Source organism: Geotrypetes seraphini, chromosome 1, assembly GCF_902459505.1.
Source record: "Geotrypetes seraphini chromosome 1, aGeoSer1.1, whole genome shotgun sequence".
Taxonomy (NCBI): domain Eukaryota; kingdom Metazoa; phylum Chordata; class Amphibia; order Gymnophiona; family Dermophiidae; genus Geotrypetes; species Geotrypetes seraphini.
Window position 1 is genome coordinate 177,477,172 of NC_047084.1, and position 23,510 is coordinate 177,500,681.

The 23,510-nt window shown below is 44.0% G+C and overlaps 1 protein-coding gene across 6 annotated transcripts in view; it reads right to left on the reverse strand.

Annotated features, from left to right (window-relative positions):
* Window positions 1-22,632, reverse strand: part of LOC117359357 (probable ATP-dependent RNA helicase DDX60) — a 254,746-nt gene extending 232,114 nt beyond the window's left edge. For 3 of the 6 annotated variants that reach the window (XM_033942005.1, XM_033942023.1, XM_033942014.1), the window contains exons 1-4: window positions 22,398-22,632; window positions 13,186-13,441; window positions 6,991-7,060; window positions 2,212-2,401 (exon numbers count right to left, since the gene is read on the reverse strand). In XM_033942005.1, coding sequence (XP_033797896.1) covers window positions 2,212-2,401; window positions 6,991-7,060; window positions 13,186-13,441; window positions 22,398-22,601 — 720 coding nt within the window. In that variant the 5' untranslated portion in view covers window positions 22,602-22,632. The remainder of the gene's footprint in view (window positions 1-2,211; window positions 2,402-6,990; window positions 7,061-13,185; window positions 13,442-22,397) is intronic. The other 3 variants (XR_004539215.1, XM_033941992.1, XM_033941983.1) reach the window with 3 other exon arrangements.
* Between the last annotated feature and the right edge of the window lie 878 nt (window positions 22,633-23,510).

A 23,510-nucleotide genomic window follows, 5' to 3' on the forward strand; every position in this document is an offset into this window, starting at 1 on the left:
AAATGTTTCGATCATGTCTCTCCTCTCCCTACGTTCCTCAAGAGTGTAGAGCTGCAATTTGTTCAGTCTCTCTTCATACGAGAGACCCTTGAGCCCTGAGATCATCCTGGTGGCTGTCCGCTGAACCAATTCAATTCTGCGCACATCTTTACTGTAATGTGGCCTCCAGAATTGCACACAGTACTCCAGATGAGATCTCACCATGGCCCTGTACAACGGCATTATGACTTCAGGCTTTCGGCTGACGAAACTTCTATTGATACAACCCAATATCTGCCTTGCCTTAGATGAAGTCTTCTCCACTTGATTGGCAGTTTTCATGTCTGCACTGATGATTACTCCTAAATCTCGTTCTGCTGAAGTCCTAGTTAAAGTTTCTCCGTTCAAGAAGTACGTCCTGCATGGATTTCCGCTTCCGAGGTGCATGACCTTATATTTCTTAGCATTGAAGCCTAGCTGCCAGCTTGAGGACCAATTTTCCAATGTAAGCAGGTCCTGCGCCATATAATTCTGTAAACTGCATTCACTTACTATATTACATAGTTTGGCATCATCGGCGAATAGTGTTATTTTACCTTGAAGCCCTTGAGTCAGATCCCCTATGAATATGTTGAAAAGGAGTGGACCCAGGACCGAGCCCTGCGACACTCCACTGGTCACCTCCGATGTTTTAGAGAGGGTACCATTAAAACATCGGAGGTGACCAGTGGAGTGCCGCAGGGCTCGGTCCTGGGTCCACTCCTTTTCAACATATTCATAGGGAATCTGACTCAAGGGCTTCAAGATAAAATAACACTATTCGCCGATGACGCCAAACTATGTAATATAGTATAGGTAGGGAGAAGGCAGAGTTGGTGGGCAGACCAGGAGGATAGGGTTTTTGTCGGGGGATGGGGAGAGGGAGGGACTGTACTCGGGGGAATGGGCTTGTGCTGACAGCAGCAGCAGCAGTGGTAGAAGGCAAGGGTACGGTTTTGACTTCAGTTCCTGCCAAAACCGAGCAGTAAAATTTGGCTGCAGATTCAGTTTCAGCCAGAACTGAAAGCCGTACATTTTGTCACCCTCTAATGCAGTGTTCTTCATCCGCCGGTCCGTCGACTGGTGCCAGTCTGCAGAAATTTTCTACCGGTCCACAAGGCCGGCACGTCCATAGGGCAGAAGGCAGTGTTCTTCAGCTGCCAGTCCACGATGCAATCAATGCGGGGTCTTCAGGCCGGCCAGTGCACAAAGCCGTGAGAAAAGGCTCCTATGCATGTCCTGCGCATGAACCGGAAGCCTTCTTTCTGACATCGCAACGTCAGAGGGAAGGCTTCCAGATGATGCGCGGGACGCTGCCCACAGCTTTGTGCAATGCAGCACTCAGGGAGCCGGCTTGAAGACACCGCGTTGATCGCACCATGGACCGGCCCAAAGATAACACCGGGGGGTAGGCCAGAAGATAACACAGGGGGGTAGGCCAGAAGACAAGGCACAGCATGGAGGGAGAGAGATAACAGCGGTAGGGGTGAATGCTTTAATTTTTTTATTTATTGGTTGATTTACATCTGCTATCTGTTCAGGAAGAAATGCATTTGTTTCTTTTCCTCTGGGGTTGTACTGCTTGCAGAGTCTTGCATCTTAGGGTCTGTTGTAAATATTAGTTCTTTTAGTTTTTGGTCCTACATTTGCATGGGGTTATCTATTTTCTGGTAGGAATCAATGTTGAAAAGCATACAGTGTGCTTTGTGTATTTTAATTTTGTGGTTAACCATTATGTGTTAATACAATTATATTATGTGTATATATGAAAAATGAATGGAAAAAATGGTGTTACAATTAGAACTATTATGGGGGCGGGGTCTGGGGCGGAGATTGGGTAGAGATGGGCACTACTTAGTCCAGTGTTCTTCAACTGCCGGTCTGTGGACCGTTGCCGGTCCACAAAATAATTATTTTATTTCTGCCAGTCCATAGGTATCAAAAGGTTGAAGAACACTGTTCTAATGAATTGCTTTACTAGTATTTGCATATAACCTACTGACCTAAATCTCAATGCATTAGCGCAAGACAAGCTGTGGTACAGCCCTTTAAGTTGCATTAAGAGGATAATAATTTAACACACTAGCATAGTTTGATAACCTCTCCCCTTAATGTTTTATTTAAAAATATTGTTTGACATATAAATATTGGAAATCTACATTCATTAAATTAATAAATAATGCACTATTTTACCTTGAAGAAAACAATTATATATTTTGCTCCTTTTTCAGTCAAATTAAATAGAAAGCGCTCCACTAAGTAAAAGAAATGCAGAGTCTGTCCTTTCCTCAGCGTCTTTTCCAAAACTTGTGTGATTAGCAAAGAATCTCCATCAATCAGAAAAAATTCAGACTCAACATAGTCATTGAGTAAACTGGAAAATCTAGAAAAGAAAAACAGAATTAAAGACATATAATCCTCCAGAATCATAAAAGAGGCTTTAGTTACATTGCGGTCTATGTACTAAAACACACTAACCAATTTCTCAAGAGCTAAAAGAGTTTGTTGCATAATAAACCATCATCCTAGGTCGTGTGTGTGCTAACAGAGCAGATCGCTGGTATATAAAAATTGCACTACAGACAAGTTTCAAATCAGTCCTGGAAAAAAAGAAAGAAGGTTACATTTAGAAATGAGTAATAGTGGAGAGAACAGATAGTAAGGAATTTCAAAAGGAGGAAAAAAGGGAAACCCCGAATCCACAATGACTGAAGTTTTTGACCCAAATAAAATAATATAATCTCAATACACTTTCGACCTGGTTTCCAGCACAGCACAACTACTCATGAAAGATCAGCAGAGTCCACAAAGAGAAGTACTAAACATTCCACAGGCGTAGAGTTCCAGAACAAGGCAGAAAAACCCACAATTTGCACATCAGCAACGCTTCTTCTGTGAAAATTATTAAGAGGGGCTTGTGTGGTGTTTGAAGTTTTTGACCCTCCATCCTCGTTTTTCTCACCTCATGTATTTATTTTAAAAACAAAGAGTCTGTCTAAAACTTAGACTGATTACAAAAGAACATACACAATACAGTGCTCAATAAAAAAGAGGGGGTTCATACGGAAAGACATTGGAGAAAGTGGAACACCCCAGAATTTTTCACCAGGAATGGGACAGGTATAACAAAGTTGGAGAAAGGGAGAGGAAGAGATCAGTGCAGGAAAATTCAAGCCATGTTCAGTTAATACCACCTATTACCAGCTTATCAAACAGACCTCTCGCATTCATGTACAGTGAAGTATTCTGTTCTCATGAATAAATGTAATGCATTGTAGTCAAGAATAAACCTCTTTCTAAGTTCACAAAAAAAAAAAAAATTACTGTATAAACTTTTTCTCAAGACAAATAGTTGATTTTTCACATATATCCGTAATAAGGAGCAATTCCCAATTGGTTACTATCAGGAGTGATCAATCCTATGATATACTGTATACATTTGAAAAGTGTTTTAAAGGAAATAAGAGAAATTGGAGAAGAAAAAAAAGTAAAATATTTCACAATCTGACAAAACGAAAGAATATAAAGCTATCTGGGATTTCAGGGAAAGGGGATGGGACTTAATATACTACCTTTCTGTGGTTACAATCAAAGCAGTTTGCTTATAGGTACTTATTTTATACCTGGGACAATGAAGTATTAAGTGACTTGCCTAAAGTCACAAGGAGATCTAGTAGGAAGTGAACTCAATTCTCCTGGTTTTCTGGCTACTCATAAGAACATAAGAACAGCTATACTGGATTAGACCAATGGTCCATCTAGCACAGTATACTGTTTCAAACAGTGGTCAATCCAGGCTACAAGTACCTAGCAGAAACCCAAATGGTGTCAACATTCCATGCTACTGATCCAAGGGCAAGCAGTAGCTTCCCTCATTTCTATCTCAATAGCAGACTGTGATTTTTCCTCCAGGAATTTGTCCAAAACCTTTTTAGATACCCAGATATACTAACCCCATTACCACATCCTCCAGCAAAGAGTTCCAAAGTTTAACTATTCTTTGAGTGAAAAAATATTTCCTTCTATTAATTTTAAAAATATTCCATGTAACTTCAGTGAGTGTCCCCCTACTAAATTGATTCACACTTACCCATTCTACACCACTCAGAACTTTCTAGACCTCAATCATTATTCAGTAGTTAGTGATAATAGTCAAACCTCAAACAAACATGTCATGCCTTAGCTTAATACCAAATTTTATTCTAGGATATCCAAAACCAAGGGTAAGTATTTGACTAGATGACTCTTTTAAAACCAGAAAGTGTTTCTCAGTCCCAAAGTTCAAAATAATACAAAAAGTGTATATCTGTGTGCACACAAAAATAAAGTATTTTTTAAAACCCTTTTTTTCACTGGTATCATCACTTTCTTACATTGGGTACTGCTGAGTTGTTTTCCCCATCACCTGTCTGGAACCAGCAGCTCTTCAGAAGTAGTGCTGCCCAATTCACGAATCGATTTAATTTTTTTAAAAAATCAGCCTGCCGATTCGATGACCGACCCTTCCTCCTTGCCTTCTTAAAGCAGGAGCGGCAGCGCTGCCTCTTGCTGGACATCCACTGCCACTCCTGCTTGAGGGGGGAGGGTCAGTCAGAAAGGCCTGCATCTTCCCCCAGCTTCCCCGCTCTTACCTTAAGGCTAATATGGCAGCCTGCAGTATCTCTGGTGCTATAGTGATCCTTGCAGCTGCCCGTCATCCTCAGCGGCACGTTCTCTCTGCTACAGTCCTGGCTCCTGCTCTGACATCGATAAAGGCAGGGGTAGGGTGGGATGGCAGAAGAGCCCGTGCTTCCCGGCCTCCCAATAGAAAAAGAAGCCCTGCATGGCCCAACGTCCCATAGTTAAACTTTGGAACTCTTTGCTGGAGGATGTGGTCCCATGCCCACCTTTACTACCCCCTTCACCCCCCACGGGGGGGGGGGGGGGCGAGTTTCCGTCATGCCTTGCTCAGTCAGGACTTCGTTCCCGAAGCGGAGGATTAAAGGGGATGGGGTGCACGAGGAGAGACGGTGGCTTCAGGAACCCCATTCAGAGATATGTGTCACCGCTACAACTCCCCCACCACCCCCTTGCCATCTGGGCATTGAGATAGAGTGCTAGATAGGAGGATACGGTGTCGGCGGCAATAGAAAATATATGAGATAAAGAAATTAACTGCCATGATAAAAAATTGTATGAAAGTGGTTAAGAAAATGTGGACCCCATTTCAGTGTTTCATCTTGAGGTTATGAGTGATTATTATTAATTGGTATAAGGAGACTGGAGGATACAACCTTGATTTTGTCTTTATTTTATAGAGTTACCGTATTTTCTCGCATATAACGCGCGCGTTATACGTGGTTTTTACATACCACGCATACCCTTGTGCATTATATGCGTGAGCGCGTTATACAAATTTTTTTTACATGGTCCCCCCCCGACGTCCGATTCACCCCCCGCAGGACCGCTCGCACTCCAACCCGACCATGTGCCCAAGGCCCCGCCCCCAGGAGGGACCTAAGGCTCCCGGGCCTATTCTGATTGGCCCAGGCGCCTTAGGCCCCACCAGTAGGCGGAGCTTTGGGACGGATGGGCCAATCCGGCCTCATTCCATCGTTGGCTGCCTGCCGAACAGGCGGGTTTGGCTCCCGTCTGTCCGGCCAACTACACAAAGGTACGGGGAAGGGGGGTGGGGGTGTCGTGGGGGTCGGCCAGGGGGGTTGCGGGTTGGCTGGGGGGGCGGTCGGAGGTTCTTGGGGGGGGGCGGTCGTTGGGGGAGGGTGGTTTGCGTCGAGGGCAGGAGGACCTGGGATCCCTCCTGCCCATAATGTAGTGCGGGGTGGGGGTAGGGGGTCGCCGTGGCCAGGAGGGTTTGGGCTCCCTCCTGGCCCGAACAACTAGCGGGGGGGGGGGGGTTCCAGGGCCAGGAGGACTTGGGCTCCCTCCTGGCCTGAACAACTAGCGGGGGTGGGGGGGTCGCCAAGGCCAGGAGGACTTGGGCTCCCTCCTGGCCCGATATTGTCGGGGAGTTGGGGAGTCGACGGGGCAAGAGGGCTTGGGCTCCCTTTTGCCCTGATCGTGTCGGGGAGTCGGGGGGGCAAGAGGGCTTGAGCTCCCTCTTGCCCCGATCGTGTCGGGGGTGCCGCGGTTGGCTGGGGCAAGAGGGCTTGAGCTCCCTCTTGCCCCGATCGTGTCGGGGAGTCGGAACCGCCAAGAGGAAGCAGCAGGACACCGGTAGGAGATTCTACATGATGGGGGGGTCGGGAGGCTGTGGGGGTGCGAGCGGTCCTTCAGGGTGGGGGTGCGGGTGCGGGTGGGAGTGCGTGTGAGCGGTTCTTCGGGGTGGGGGTGCGGGTGCGGGTGCGTGCGAGCGGTCCTTCGGGGTGGGGGTGCGAGCGGTCCTGCGGGGGGGGGCATCAGGCTTTCAGGGTGAGGACAGGACTTCAAGGGGGAGAGGAGAGTCGGGGCGGGCGAAAGGAGAGTCGGGCGGCGACGGGTGAGTCGAGCAGCATGCGCGGTATACGGGTGTGCGCAGTATATAAAAATTTCTGTACATAAATTTGTGCTTTTCGCGTGCTATACCCATGTGCGCGTTTTACACGGGTGCGCGTTATCTATGTGAAAATACGGTACTCCATTCAGCATCCAGAAAAGATGATCAATAATCGTGTTTATTCTGATGTAGCTAAACATTGCATAAATATAACAGAAGGACAGTGATGAATGAATGCACTTAGGGCTCCTTTTACAAAAGTGCGTTAGGGCCTTAACGCGTGGAATAGCGCATGCTAAAATGCCATGCGCACTAGCCTCTTGAGCAGGCGGTAGTTTAGCTCGCGCTAATCCGGTGCGTGCGCTAAAAACGGTAGCGCACCTTTGTAAAAGGAGCCCTTAATTTGTTATGATGATTATGACAATAAAAATAAAGTTAAAAAAATAAATTCAGTTACATTATGATTGCATTTATTTATTTTATCATATTTACTCACTTACTTAGCTTTTGTAAATTCAGCCACAATGAAATTATACATTCTCTTCAGAAATCCAAAGCTTGCCTTTGTTTCTGAAAATTCAAAATGAACATATCATTTTAGTAACCAACAAAAACACAGTAATATCATGTAAAAGAACCCATATGAATGCTGCTCTAAAAGTATGCTGTCATGTAATATCTTCTATGAATGCTGCAAATTCTTCTAACCTATGTCTGCCAAATATGTCTTTCACTTACGGCCTCTTTTAAAAAGCCATGCTAGCAGCTGCGCTGCGCTGCGCTGCGCTAACGGCCCCAAAGCCCATAGAGATTTAAAGGGCTTCGGGGCTGTTGCCGCATGGCAGCCGCTAGTGTGGCTTTGTAAAAGAGGCTGTTAATTTTGTCCTATCTATGCTATAAATGTACCTTTGTAACCCATTCTGGGCTCCTTTGGGAGGACGAGCTAAATAAATGAATAAATAAATAAATATTTATAGACCTCCTATCCCTAAGCGATTCACAGTAAAACATTCACAATAGTTCTAGACAAAATACATAAAAAACCATCTTCAGTTACAGCACAATCACATACTAGCAAGTAATCAGTATTGTATATCTCCACATTTTTTGTACATAAACTATCAAATATCATGACTGTAAGACACTTAGGCCTGGATTCTCTAAACAGTGCCATTGTCGGCAGCCGCCTTAAAAGTGGCCACCAATCGCATGTCTATCATGCGACAGCGCCTTTTAGAGAATCGTGCCTCCGGCAAAGGCAGGCGCCAGAAATGTAGGCCAGGGTTTTCAAGGCCTACATTTCTGGTGCTTGCCTTTGATATGATTCACACCTCTGGAGGCGCCTACCGGCACCTAATGCTACTTCTGGCGTTAGCCCCACCTACAGCGGTGTTAGGCGCCAGTAGGCGCCTTTGGAGGCGTGATTCCGGCAACGCTTATTTAGGCACCAGTAGGCGCCTTGAAATTTTATTTCAGTACATTTTGGAAATGGCATTTCCTTCTTAACTTAGGCACTGGTAGGACACCCACAGGTAACAGCAAACAGAAAATCCAACAAAACTGCAGTGATGATGTACAGGATGTCAAGCCTTTAATAAACAATCATAAAAAACATAAAATAGTTTGTTTAAGACCAGACCCGACACGGTCCGTGTTTCGAAGAAATACTTCTTCCTCAGGGGTCCTAACATGTACCAAAAAAAGAGAACCTGATGGATAGCAACTGAATAAAAACTGGAAACAGCCTTGGATAGCCGTTAGTGCTCTTGAGCGATGCAGGGCAAAGAAGTAAAAGCATCGCGCAAGAACACTAACGGCTATCCACGGCTGTTTCCAGTTTTTATTCAGTTGTTTTCCATCAGGTTCTCTTGTTTTGGTACACGTTAGGACCCCTGAGGAAGAAGTATTAAAGACTTGACATCCTCACTGCAGTTTCTGTTTTTGTTCTTCGCCTAAGTTAAGGTGCCATAGAATTTCCCCCTATGGGCCCAATTCTTAAAGCGGTACCCTAAATTAGGTGGTGGTAGGTGCCCTATTGCAACCTAATTGGTTGCTTTCAGACACAGTCTCTGTCTCTACCACCTCTTCCGGGAGACTGTTTCATGCATCTACCACCCTTTATGTAAAAAAGTATTTTCTTAGATTACTCCTCACCTCTTAATTTCATCCTATGCCCTCTCATTCCAGAGCTTCCTTTGAAATGAAACTTGACTCATGCACATTTACACCACATAGATATTTAAACGTCTCTATCATATCTCCCCTCTCCTCCAAAGTATACATACTGAAATTTTTAAGTGTGTCCCCATATGCCTTAAGATAAAATCACCATTTTAGAAGCCTTCCTCTGGACTGACTCCATCCTTTTTATATATTTTTGAAGGTGCGGTCTCCACAATATTCTAAATGAGGTCTCACCACAGTCTTGTATAGCAGCATCAATACCTCCTTTTACCTACTGGCCATACTTGTTCCTATGCACCCTAGCATCCATCTAGCTTTCGCCACCACCTTTTCAACCTGTTTGGCCACCTTAAGATCATCACAAACAATCACACCCAAGTCCCGCTCTTCTAACGTGCACATAAGTTCTTTGCCCCCTAAACTATACTGTTCCTTTGAGTTTTTGCAACCCAAATGCATGACCTTGCATTTCTTAGCATTAAATTTTAGCTACCAAATTTCAGACCATGCTTCAAGCTTTCTTCATGTTATTCCACTATCTGGGGTGTCCTTTCGGCTGTTGGTTCAGTCAACTGTATTGTCTATCTTGGATTACTGTAATATTGTTTATTTAGGGTTACCTAAAAAGATTTTATCAAGACTCCGACTGGTTCAGAATGTTGCGTTCCACTTGATCTTCGGTCTCAAAAAATATAATCATGTTAGTCCTTATTATGCCAAACTGCATTGGCTGCCATTTGGGGCCAGAGTGTATTTGTTATAAGGCACTTTTTGGATTATTAACCTCTTATTTGGTATCCTATTTGAAATTGTCTTATTCAACAAAATGTACCAGAAATTCCGGTATGTTCATTTTCCCTACCCCAAGGGCCTGTAGTTACAAGACTTTTTTGGACAGGACATTGGAGTATCAGGCAGGGAAGATGAACTTTTGGATGGGCCCGTTGATTGCTCAAGCTTATTCTTATCTTACATTTAGGAAATCATTAAAAACTTACCTATTTGATTAACAAAAATGATTGATTCATTTAATTCATGATGGTGCTTTATACTTCAATTTTTATTTCTGTTTAACATATTTTAATTAATGCTGTACTAACGATTGTATGTAGATGTGTGTCCTGAAATTGTATTTTCTGCTGACTTGTCTCTGTTTTCTGTTGTGAACTGCCTAGAGGTTTCTTTGAAACTTTGGTGGGGCGGTATACAAGAAAATAAATTATTATTATTATTATTATCTACTCTATTGCAGGTTTTGGTATCATCCTCAAAGAGGCAAATCTTACCTGACAGCCCTTCAGCAATATCGCTTATAAAATGTTAACAAGAAAAGGCCCAAAAACCAGAACCTTGAGGCACACCTTGGTAACATTCCTTTCCTCAGAGCAATCTCCATTGACCACTCCATTCCACTCAACCAGTTTCTGACTCAGCCCGTCACTTTGGGACCCATCCCGAGGGCACTCAGTTTATTTATTAGACATCTGTCAAAGGATTTGCTAAAATCTAAATACACCACATCTAGCACACTCCCTCTATCCAATTTGCTGGTTGCCCAATCTTCACGACAATCACAGGCTGCCATCCAAGAATGTGGGTTTCAGCAGCTGAACCATCCACCCTACAGTCCTGACCTGGCTCCCTTGGATTATTTCCTGTTCTGAGTTTTGAAGAAATCTTTCCGTGGACAGCAGTTTTCAAGTGATGAAGACATCAAGGAAGTTGTGATGTCCTGGTTTGAAGGTCAAACAAAAGAATTCTTTTCAAAGGGGTTAAAGTCATTGCAGGAAAAGTGGATGATGTATGGAGCTATGAGGGGACCATATTGAAAAATAAATCAAAAATGTTTTGAAAACTCTTTTCTTTCCTACTAAGGTAGATAAATTATTGAACACCTCTCATATAAATGCATTAAAGTAGAAGGAAATCATGCATTGCTCTGGTTTATATAAAGAGAGAAGGCATATATACTAGTGCTCAGATTTTTCCTATTAAGTTTTTCTTGTTACTTTCTATCAAATTCAACATCTTCATTAAGTGATATCTCATACTGTATTTATCTAATATAATAAAATGCTAGGCCGCGCATGCGCACTAAAAAAAATGTGTTCCCTGATCCGTCGCGAAAACACGAGTGCGCATGCGCACGTTTTACGTCATCACCTACTCTCCACCTCGCGCCACCTATCACTGTCATCACCTGCTCTCCACCGATCACTGTTCCTCCTACACAATGCCACGCCAGGCATGTCCGCAGCCGGCCTCGAGCTCCTGGGGGCCGGCGGCGCTGTGCTGAGGTCCCGCCTCCCGCTTCCACACTACATGGCGCCGCCAGACCCGGCCCTACACTGAGATCCGCGATCGGGTTGCCATGGAAACCCCGCCGCAGCCTCGCAGCTAGGTAGGGGGACAACAATCGCGCTTATGTTCAAGCCACCGCCACGACTCCCCTCTCGAACCGCACCAGGATCGAGAGAGGAGCTGCGGCGGGGGCTTGAGCATAAGCACCATTGTTGTCCCCCTACCTAGCCGCGAGGCTGCGGCGGCCTTCCTCACCCGGCTCACATTGAATTCAAGTAAACAACCGGGGCTGCCTAAAGAAACAAAGTTTCACGGTGCTTGGCCCGCAAAACAATTCCTGCCGTTGCCGAAATTTGACCCACCGTTCCTTCCCTTCCTCCATCAGGTACAGTTCACCTCCGCCTATGTTAAAAGGAGCTGCTTTGAAATTGGAGCCCTGCCGCCACCGTAACACATTCCCTCTGCCGCGGTCCCATATGTCAGAGAAGGGGCGGGACCAAGGCAGAGGGGAACGTGCTACAGCAGTGGCAGGCCTCCGATTTCGACGCGGCTCCTTTTAACATTGGTGGATTCACTGCACCTGATGGAGGGAGGGAAGGAAAGGTGGTTGGGCGCTGTTGAGCCCCTCTTTAGCCTTAGACCCTCTCCTAACTGCTCCCTCCTGTCTCAGACCACTGGAGCACCTGATGGAGGGAGGGAAGGAAAGGTGGTTGTGTGCTGTTGAGCCCCTCTTTGCCCTCAGACCCTGTCCTAACTGCTCCCTCCTGTCTCAGACCACTGGGGGGAGGTGCCTGTCTTCAGCTGCAGGGATGGAGGGAGGGAAGAAGAAAGAAGGGGCCCTGGCAAGCGAGTTATCAAAAGCCAACCATAGCCTGGGACCCCTACATGATATGAATAATGACCAGACAACAAAAGGTAAGAAAAATAATTTTATTTTCTGTTTTGTGATTACAATATGTCAGATATGAAATGTGTCTTGAGGGAGGCTTCCGCTGTGGCTTTGGACAGAGGGGTACCATTTTCGTGGGAGCCGGCCTTCGGAGAGGCTTGGGACGCGGGGACGGATGCGGGAGGGGCTGCCGCTGCGAAGGGCTTTGGTGGGGGAGCCAGCCAGACCACAAGTGTGGGGACGTTGTAAGCGCGGATTGGTCAAGGAGCCGCCGCTGCTGAAGCTTTGAAATTGCTCTCCCACCATCACTCCCTCCCGCCCCGGCTCTGCCTCTGCCCCTGCCCAGGTTCAAAAGCAGGAGACATCTAGCACCCGTTAATCTAACGGGCTTAAACACTAGTGCTATATAAATATGTGACCTGGGTGTCCTAACAGCTCTTACAACTAACAGAGAATGCTCTGGAAGCAGGCATAGAAGGATAAACATCTAAGATTATACTAGCTGAGTACCTATCTGAGATATAACTAGGGAGGAGTTAAGTGAGTTCCTCAGATAACTGAAGACTCCAGTTTTGGAGGGAAAGTGTCTTCTCTTTTGCTTCTTTTCTGCCACTGTCCAATACCCTATTAGACTTGGGTCCTGAAGAATCACTCAGAACTCAGTGCAACATGAAAAAGATAGCACTCTAAGAAGAGAAAAGTTCTGGTTCACTAAATCCTGCTTCCCAAGAAGCAAAGAGAGCTCTAAATAGGGAAGATATCTATAAATGTTGTGAGGATGGTATCCTTAGAACCACTGAAGTAAAAGGATAAGAAAAAACAGAAACTACCTTACTACAAGGAGGGGTAACTTAGGAATAAGTGGAGGTCAAGCTAGGGTTACCATATGGCTCCAGAAAAAAGGAGGATGGATTGAGACATCTGAGTTTTACTTCCATTGAAAATCATGGAAGTAAGGAGGACAGATTGAGACATCCGGATTTTACTTTCATTGAAAGCAATGGAAGTAAAACTCAGATGTGCCAATCCATCCTCCTTTTTTCTGGAGCCACATGGTAACCCTAGGTCAAGCAGATAGTGGTGTAGGCCCTTGGAGAAGAGTCTCTGGACCCAAAAATAGAAACCAACTTCTGAAAAGCCAGAATTTACCTTAGCTAGCAGAATTGCCAGGACCTGACTTGCAGAAATGGTGTCCAAACAGGGACTGAGTAAACATAAACTGCTTTTGCATTCCTGCTCAAGACTTCCCAGTTACAAATACTATAATTATAATAATAAGCACTGCAGTTAAAAAAATAAGATAATTTTTATAGAAACCTACCTGGATTTTGGAACTTAGGACTGTCCACGCATGTCTCATAAATTTCAGAATCATCTTCTAAATCACTCTGTACCTCTGCTTCATCAGCTTCAACGCTGGAAATCTCATTAAATGTTTTATCTGTTTCTTCCTCTTGATTTCCTTCAAGCAAGGTTTCAGCCCTTGAACTTTGAGCTGAGATCTCACTTTCTTCATTCTCAGAATCTGTGCACAGGTAATCTTCCCATGAATCAAGTACTCCAGAAGCCATAATGTTCTATGGAAGAAAAGTTACACATTCCCAATTATAAAACAACTGTGGTTCCTGATCTTTAATATTTTGATATTTATACAAACTCTACATCAGGAAACATAAAGCAAATTGCATGCAGGTACAATGAGAACTCCCTCAGGAGAGCTTATAATCTAAATGGATGTCTGAGGCAATGGTAGATAAAAAGAGATATTTTCAATATGACATCTAAATCTGAGTTTAGACATTTTGCAGAACATGAATAAAGAGTCCAGTACCAAAGATGGCCATTTTCAAACTGCAAAACATCTATCTTCCTTTTTTGAAAATGGCCATTTTTTCAGATATGTGTCTACACATCTCCCTCGGTATTCGCGGGGGTTGGGTGCAGAGCCGGTACGCAAAGTGTGAAACATCGCGAATAAGTTTTTGCCAGGCTCTGACCTATCCCCACCTCATTCCGGACCTTCCCACCTCCCTCCCGGCATCCCAGACCTTACCTGGTGGTCTAGCAGGCTTTCGAGACTATAACGGGAACTCACAACAGCCATTTTCTATGAGTGATCTGCACAGGGCAGGAGCGTAGGAAGATCGCTCCTGTCCCGAAAGCCCGTTAGACCACAAGGTAAGGTCTGGGATGCCAGAAGGGAGGCAGGGAAGGTCCGGAATTAGCTTTAAAAAAAAAAAATCGCGAATAACCAAATCTGCGGATACTGAAACTCAGGATTCGGAGGGAGAAGTGTTTATCTTTTTGAACCATTTTTGAAAAAAAAAACCAAAAAACCTCATCCTAAAGAAAAGTGCACAAAACAAGCCATTGCGATGTAAGAGGAGCCGGCATTTGTAGTACATTGACCACATAGACATCCCAGCAGAGCAGTGGAGCACTTTAGAGGGCTCTGTAGTGAACTTCATATAAAAGGTCCCAGGTACACAACTCACCATAACCCCATTATAGTGTATGGTGAGCCTTCTAAAACCCACCACAATAGTCCTTATGCCTTCTGATGGCACCTATATGATTGTCTAATAGGTTTTTGGTGGGCTCACATATTCCACCAGAAGTATAGTAGTGGGATATAGGCCTGAACCTCCATCTCTATGGTTTAACTTTATTATTATGTATATACCACCTATCAATTGAGGTTGACTATACTGCTCACTAGGCTACTCCAGACACCTCCTTGCTGCTCTACTAACAGTACCTCTTCCCTGCTCCCCCTATCCAGCAGTAGCTCTTCTCCCTTCCCTGCTCCCCCTGTCCAGCATCCGCTAGCCCTGGCAGCCTTGGGGCTTTTGTTATGCCGGCCCGCTTCACATTATCGAAATGGGCCGGCCCTAAGGCTTTTTGAACAAAATTTAAATAAGAAAAAATATAACCTAACATAATCCACCTGGAGGGGAGCAAAAGTTTCAAAGAAACCTCCCTTGGGAATTAAGGGAGATAGATACTAAAATATATCAAAAGAAATACGAGCAATAAACATCTTTCCTATTTATTCCAAGTCCACATTTATACTGGTTCAGTCTGATCCACGGTAGTTACCCTTTTATTCTCCAGGAAAAATCCCAATTGGGTAGGATCAAAAAAGAAAAATGTACTTGTTTCCTTGATAAGAAACAAAGCATTTACAGGGAAATCTTAATTGGAAAACTGCCCCTAATGAGGTCACACTTTGGTGGTATGTCAGAAATTCTTTCTGCCGTGATTGTGTCCATTTGGAAATGTCTGGAAATATATATATAGGAGACCTGTTTCTTTTTAAAGTATAATTTCAACATTTCTTTCTTAATGCCACTGTTGCTAGTAGTATCGAGGATCAATGCCACTATCTTGTCAACCAGCTGCCAGAGTTCAAATAACTTGTAAGATGCATCTGCTTGTGATATGCCTGTAGCTTCAGATAAGTTTGGCACAGCCAGGAGTTCACCTTCTGTGTATTCTGGAGCAGCAGATATAAGCACTGCAAGTTGTCTGTGAGTCTCTCTGAGATGATTTTTAATCACTATACCGACCCAGTGAAGAGCAGTATAGCGTGGAGAATTCTCTCATACAGTGGCACCTTCAGCAATTTTTTTGTCTGTTAAGTCATTCTGCTACAGCATATAGTTTGTTGCAAGATGTCAAAGTCGCTGAGGTCATCATTGCCAGACTGCTGAGACAATGAGAGTAGTCTGATTGTTTGGAAGAACTGAGAGATTGAACTTTACTTTTTGGTGGGAAACTCTTTGTCAGTATTATAGATATGAAAGCCATGGTAGTTCGAGGCGGTTTACAACAAGAAGAGCTGGACAATCAGCAAAAATAGTTACAATGACGTCATCGGGTACAAGTGGGGAAGGGCGGATACAAGTTGAGTGGGAGTGAGTCAGAGAGACAGACACAGAGTAGAGGCATCGAGTACATGTAGGAAGCATACTTGGTAAGGCATTAAGAGTTCTTGGTTATAAATCGGTTGAACAGGTTTGTTTTAACTAGTTTTCTAAAGTTAAGGTAGGATGAGGCATGCTTAATGATGTTACCCAGCCAACCGCTCTGTTGGCCTGCCAGGAAAGCAAAAGTTTTGCCCAGATATCTCTTGAATCGGCAGGCCTTTAATGTTGAGTGTACCCTGCGAGTAGGCCTGTTGGAACAGTCCAAGTTGAAGTGGAAAACCAGATATATGGGGGGCCAAACCTGCTGAACAATTGGGACATAGTAAAAAGTTTAAAGAAACATGGGGTCCATTAGCAGCATTTGTTAAAAATGATTAATCGAATAAACCCTTAATTCCTAGTTGATTTCTACACATATCAAGAGAGGGAGGGGGAGAGAAAATGTACTTTGTATTAATTTTTATTTGGCTATAAGTGCTGTTTAATGTATTATTTGATTGTATATTGTTTGCACTTTGTATTTGATCTGAAAATCAATAAAGATTTACAAAAAAAAAAAAAAGAGAGTAGTCTGATTGTCCCATAGTTTCAGTCTGTCAGCTGCAGCAATAGTTTCATCACACTGCATTATTTTCCATGGAAGTTGAATTGTTATGAAGTCGGCTGCCTTGGTCTGTTCTCTAAGTATGAAATCATCAACTTCCATGTCACTTTCTTCAGTACTTCCTGCTTCAATATCCATCTCACCACTGTCACTTAAATGTTAAGCATCCTTGCCTTTTCTTTTTCAATCTGTCGCTTTTCATTTAATTTAAATGTTTGCATCACTGCCTTTGTTGCAAATATCTTATCATGTCCAGATATGGTTGCCTGTCTTTTGCCTCTTTGGTCAAGGTAGAAGACCACATCAGCTTTCTGTTACAAGGAGCACTGTACTTCCAATACCATTTCAGATTTGACTCCGATTACTGGAGTAAATTCAAGTTAATCCTTCACAGGTCTGATCCTAAATTCAGACTTAAATGCCAGAACTTTAAACAATGCTGGTTAAAGTATTCAATGGGGATTTAAGAGAAAATCTTTTTTTTTTAAAAATCCAAAACAAAACTGTACAATCTAAGGAGTAGAAACATAGATTTGATTACACTAAAATTTTCTACATATTAAGCCCCCCCTTTTTTTTTTTTTTTACAAAATCACAAAATTGGTTATTAGCGTAGGTCCGTGCGCTAAATGCTCTGCGCTGCTCCTATGAGCGTCGGGAGCAGTGCAGAGCATTCAGTGTGCCAGCTGGCATTAAAAAAGCTTTCATTATTTTGTAAAAAATACTACCACCAGATCTGCCCACAGACATAAACTATCCTTCCCCTCTCTACACGGCATCCTCCACGCAGGTAAACTGGGTAGATCCCTCCTCTCCAAAATCACCGGCCTCTGGAACGACCTCACTGTCCCGCTGAGGAACCTGGACTCCCTCCAACTATTCCGAAAACAACTGAAAACCTGGTTTTTCTCTAGCATATAATAATCTCTTCTCCTGATTACATCCCCTCTTTTTATGCTTTGTAAACTCTTTCGCTTCTCTCTTCCCATATTTTTTAAACTCTGTAAACTGTGTCGAGCTCCACTTCAGTGGAAAAGATGCAGTATATAAACCTAAGGCTTAGTTTAGTTAGTTTAGTTTAGAGAGATTAGTGATAAGGTTCTCAAATATGCTGCCATTGGAATTCACTGCAGAAAGAATAGAAAAATGGTAGACCTAGGTTTAGGTTCAAACAATTTTTATTGATGCAAACAATATCAAATCCAATGCCCTGGCACCCCAGGGTGCACAATACAAACAAATATGCATCTTTTAATAGTATATTTCAAGTATTCACTTGTACAGAAAGTAGGTTAGTGAAATATAACTTGTTACCAAAATAGATCACTATAAACTTAAGAAAATTCTTTCAACTAACCCAACTCAAGTCCACAAAAGAGGATCCAAGATTACGTTAAGCGAGACAAAGGAAAAGAAAATTATAAAGAATAGACATATTTCAGACAAAACTGAGATTAAGGAGCAGCTTAAATAAACTATTGAGCTATAGTTGTTTCCTCTTTATCCAGTCGAAATGAGACCAGAAAAGCTGTTAACTGATAAGGTTAAAAAAAAACATATTTGATTGAACGGTAACAAATAATACATTTGCAAGGATATCTCAAGTAAAACGTCGCGCCCAATGAAGTGATTCCAGGTTTCAAGAGTAGAAATTCTCTACGACGCTTTTGAGTCTCTCTTGAAAAATCAGGAAATATTTGTACTTTGCATCTAAGAAACTCTTTGTTTTTGAAGAAAAGTCTCAATAACCATACTTTGTCCATTGCAAGAGCTAAAGTCACAACCATAGTAGAAGGTACTGCTGACTCACTATCTGATGTTTCTAAAATTTCAGAAACAATCAGTGGTCTTTGTTTTGATATATTAGACTGCAATTGAGCCCCTTCTTTATTTGGTAAATAATAGACTTGAGTAAATGGTGGCAAAGTTTCCTCAGAAACTTGCAATATTTCAGTCAAATATCTCCTTAACATTTCCCTAGGAGTAACAGTGGTTACTCTAGGAAAATTAATAAATCTCAAATTATTATTCCTGGAATTATTTTCAAGTATTTCCACTTTCTTCCTGAGATTAGTATTGTCTTTGATTAGGGACTCTTGTACATGTTTGAGTGTTAACAATTCTTGATCATGCTTTTGAATCGTGGTCTTTGAGACAGCCAAATCCGTTGTTAAATCTTTCAGCTCTCTAGTATGTTGAATCAATTTCCCTTCTATATATTGGAAATTGGGACTTATAGTTTGTGTAAAATTTGCTATCAAATCCCATAAAGAATCTAGAGTCACTTGTGCGGGTTTCTCCAAAATAGGAAACCTTTGCTGAGTGTAAAAATGCTCACCGTCCTGAGAGTGAAAGCTGTCCTGCTTGATTCTGACTGGAATCCTACTCCGGCTGCTTGTCCTGCCTCGGTTTCTTCTACAGTTGCGCCCTGGTCAGGGAGCACTGCTTCCACTATCTCCAAGATAGAATTGTCTGCCTCTGGGTAAAGGACCTCCCCCTTCTCCGGGGTTTCCTCTGCCCCTGGAGAGCTAGTTAACCGAGGTCGCGAAGGTGGGGCTCTCAGGTCGGGGCTTAGTCTAGTATCAAGCCCTAGAGAGACAAACCCAGCCTCACTCTGTCCGGGTACTCCCAACGGGCTGCTCTCCGACATGGACGACGCTACTCCCTGCATCCGCCGCAGAAGTGCATCTATTCTGCCAAGGGAGGGCAAATCCAAGCGCAGCGAGGCATCAGCCGCGCTCCTGCCCCTTCTCTTCAGCATCCGAACAGGAAATCGGGCTGGTAAGCCGCCAAATCAAGAAAAAGAGTAAATGACTGAAGCGGTCCGGAGCAACGCTCTCAGTATGTTCAGCGGCCATCTTGGTCTCCGGTAGACCTAGGTTTAATACTCATATCTAACTCTTATTTCTTGGATTATGAAGAGTCCATGGAAGGAGGACTAAGGAACTCTTTTACTAAAGTATGTTAAACAGTTAGTGCATTAATTAGAACATGGTAGCCGAGTGCATGTTTATCACAGGAACTATTACCATACATAATGGCAACCACAAAATAAAAAAAACACAAAGCACACTGTATGCAGAGAAAATGTTAATTATCATTTATATTCGGAGGGGTTTCCAAAGAGGTCAAGGCAGGTCACTTTAAAATATGCAATGTCACCTCAGTAACAACTATAGAAAAATAGATAAATATAGTGCAAAATTTAGACAACAGATATAAATTCTCAAAACTGACACATTTCGATAACTAAATTTGAAAATAAAATCATTTTTCCTACCTTTGCTGTCTGGTAATTTCATGAGTCTCTGGTTGCACTTCCTTCTGACTGTGCATCCAATATTTCTTTCTTTCTGCCTCCTGCATGCTTCCTCTCCTCCAGACCTCATTCCATTCCCAAACCAACATCTCTCTCTCTCCCTCCATGAGTTCAAATTTTTACTCTCTGCCCTCTCCCCCTTCCCATGAGTGTGGCATTTCTCCTTCCCTCCTTTCTTCCCTCCCCATCCATCTCTCACACTCTCTCTCCATGGGTCAAGCACTTTCTGCCTCCTGCACACTCCCTCTCTGGACCTCATTCCTTTCCCCAGCCAACATCTCTCTCTGTCTCTCCTTGAGTCTATCTCTTCCTCTCTCCTCCACCCCTATTGGCAACAAGTTATCTTCCCTCTCTCTCACTGTCCATGTGTCTTGAGAGATCCAGGCATCTTTCCCACTCCCTCTACTGTCACATCCAACATTTCTCCCTCTCTCATTCCCCAAATCATGTGCAGCATTTTTCACTATCTCCACTGCCCACCAGCTCCATTCCCATTTCTCCTTATATTACCCCTCTCTAGCACAATGCCACATCTCTCCCTCTGAAGGAGTCTGGGACTGGTTTTCCTGAGGCTTGAACTAAGTTTTCTTTTTAATAAAATGCTGAATTATGTTTAGTTGCAGACCTAGCTTATCTCATGTTCTAGCCTGCCTACACTGGGTGTTTTAGCTTGGGCATTTTAGCTACTTATGATTATCTCAGCATACACAATATTGTATTACGCCCTCCTGGACATGTAACAGAAAGACTGCAGGGCTTAGATAAGTGACCTGCTAGTGACCTGCTAGTGTGAGCTTAGGACCAATGATTGTTAAGAAAAGTAACACGTGAAAGTTTTTTCTAGAATTCAGTTGTATAGCCAGAAAAATGAATAAATATCTCTGTAACTTCCTGGTTTCGGGACTTCTGAAGCTGCCAACTTGGTGCTCGGGAGTCGCATACGTATGCTAATAAAAACCTGTTGCTTTCTTCAAGTCTCTAAGTTTTGTGGCTGACCAAAGTGACCTTTCACCTGCATCACTATGTCCAACATTCCTCCCCATTGCAATCCCCTTCAATCTGTCCCTCTGTTCCCTCTCCACCACCATATCCAACATTTCTCCCTCTCATCCTTCTCTCTTCCATGGATCCTCCTCTCCTCTCTCTCTATGACCAATTTTTCCTTTCTTTCTTTCCTTCTCACTCACACACTCCAAATTCTCCCTATTTCCCCTCTCCTATGTCCCAAGTTAGTGGCCCCTTCCTCCCTCATTTCTGTGTCCAATGTTCTTGCCCCCTACCTTCCATCTGTGTTGAGTTCGTTCCCCCTCCCTGAATGTAAGTAGCTGCCCGTCCGTAGAAGCCACCGCTGCCTCGGGGGATCCCGCCTTCCTGCCCACCCCCTGCCACGGCTGGGGATCCCTCTCTCCCTGACTGCTCCCCCCCCCAGCCAACTGAGTTCTTGTTCGAGCCGCACTTGCTCCTTCTGTCTTCAGCAGGGATGGTACAAGCAGCGATTCATAAGCTGCATGTGGCTGATCCATAAGCCTTTCCTCTGACATCAACTCTGACGTTGGAGAGAAGGTTTCTGGGTCAGCTACTTATGTGCAGCGTGTGAATCGCTGCATGCACTGTCCATGCAAGGAGTGCTGCTGAAGACCGAAGGAGTACGGCTCGAAAGTGGTAACTGTGTTGGCGTTCGGGACAGGGGGGAGCTTGAGTGGGGGGGCAGGCAGAGATCACTGGAAGCGGCTCCAGCGGCAGGGGAGGGGGCAGGCAGGAATGCGGGATCCCTGGCGGCAGCCGTCTCTATGAACGACTGGGAATTGGTGGCCAGGCCATGTACCCCCAACAAGCGGCCCGTGTACCCCCAAGGGTACGCATATCGTATGTTGAGAAACACTGCCCTACATAGTACAAGGCTATCAGACAATATACAAATATTGCTTTGCTTTTCCTATTGAGTTTTATCAGAGTGTATAAATGCGTTTTTGGTGGAACTCTGTGTGCCATATATATAAAATTGAAAGGACAATAGTTGTCCAAAAAGGACATTATAGCAAATTTCAAGATGTGTGGAGGCCATTGATAGATTATTGTAAAGATTCAAAATTTTCTTCCCTGAATAAAAATTTTAAGATATTATGGGGGGGAGGGGGGCTGGGAATTTTTTAAATTATTATTATTGTGATAAATCATTTTCATAAATAAATAAGGGGAGGGTAATATTTTATTATATGTGGATCAATGATAGGACCTGAAGTGTATTTGAAAATCCAATTGATAAATGTCATTATTGTACTTGATTTAAGATTTGAAATGAATAAAGATTATTAAAAAAAAAAAAAAAGGGTATAAATGCAGCTGTCCAGCCTCAAAAACTAGACCAGCGTGCAAAGAAGCAGAGCTGGAAACAACAGAATCAGGAGAGTTCCAAAACCTTAGACTTTACAAGCATATAACTGAACACGGAGACGGTTCAATAATTAGATTAAAAGAAATTCTAATTTTTTCCAAAACAAACTGCGGGAATAGGTCAGAGTACAATCAGCACTCTTTCTAAATTAAATTCGGTTTGGAGGATTTACAAAATCTCGGCGCACTTTTTTTTGAGGCGATTTCCAGTTGACATCTTGTTTCACGTCAGCTGGAAACTTCCCCCCAGGAACTAGAAAGCAGCCCGGCTTCATTTCGCCACTTACCTGCGGAGAGAGCGCGCTGGACCCCAAGCAGGGGTGCAAAAGGCGAGCCGACGGCACAGTGCAGGGATGGGAGATGGGGCTCGTGCTCAAAGCAGCAGCAGTTGGACCAGCTCGGCTCAGCTCCCCTCCCACTGGCAAGAGCGGCAGCTTAAGTTTCGATTCCCCGGGATCACGCGCTAAACAATAATCTTCTCTGTTTGCCATGAAGGCAAAGTCTCTGAACGTCGGCTGGGTGGGACATTCACGCCACCTGAATTATGAAAATGTCACCAGTGCTAAGTGTGCTGAAGGGCAAGCAACTCATGAGGCAATATTTTGCCCAATATAATATCAGGAACTAAAGTTTAGGGGAGGGGCCGGGGGAAGCAGAAGTTCAGACTTCCAATGCTGCAAAAAGGCAAGGTTTTTGCAATATCCCTAATGAATATGCATAAGACAGATTTGTATGGATATTGCAAATTTTATCACTTGCATATTCATTAGAGATATCCCTAAAATGTGGCCTGTTTGCAGCATTAGAGGCCTAAGCTAGAGGTCTGCACGGGAACGGGGATCGCGGGAATCCCGCGGGACCCCCCCTAACCCACGGGACTCCCACGGGGACCTCCCCCTTTGGCCCACGGGACTCCCACGGGGACCCCCCCTCTAGCCAACGGGACTCCCACAGGGATGGAAAGCTTTGGAAGCAGGGTTCGTCCATATAATATATTGAACATGTCAGCCTTAGTAAAAGAGGGGGTTTATAAGTTAATTACCTGAACAGAAAACAAAAAAAGGGTTCCACCAAAGAGATTCCACAAGGAAAACAGCAGCGCAAACGCAAAAGAAACTATGGAATTGATGATCCTGTCAGAAGTAATTGCTGCTTTTTATGGGGACGGGCGGGGATGGAGGTAATTCCTTGCGGGGATGGGTGGGGACGGAGAGGATCCTGGTGGGGATGGGTGGGGATGGAGAGGATCCTGGTGGGGACGGGTGGGGATGGAGAGGATCCTGATGGGGACGGAGAGGATCCTGACGGGGATGGGTGGGGACGGAGAGGATCCTGATGGGGACGGGTGGGGACGGAGAGGATCCTGGTGGGGACAGGTGGGGACGGAGAGGATCCTGACG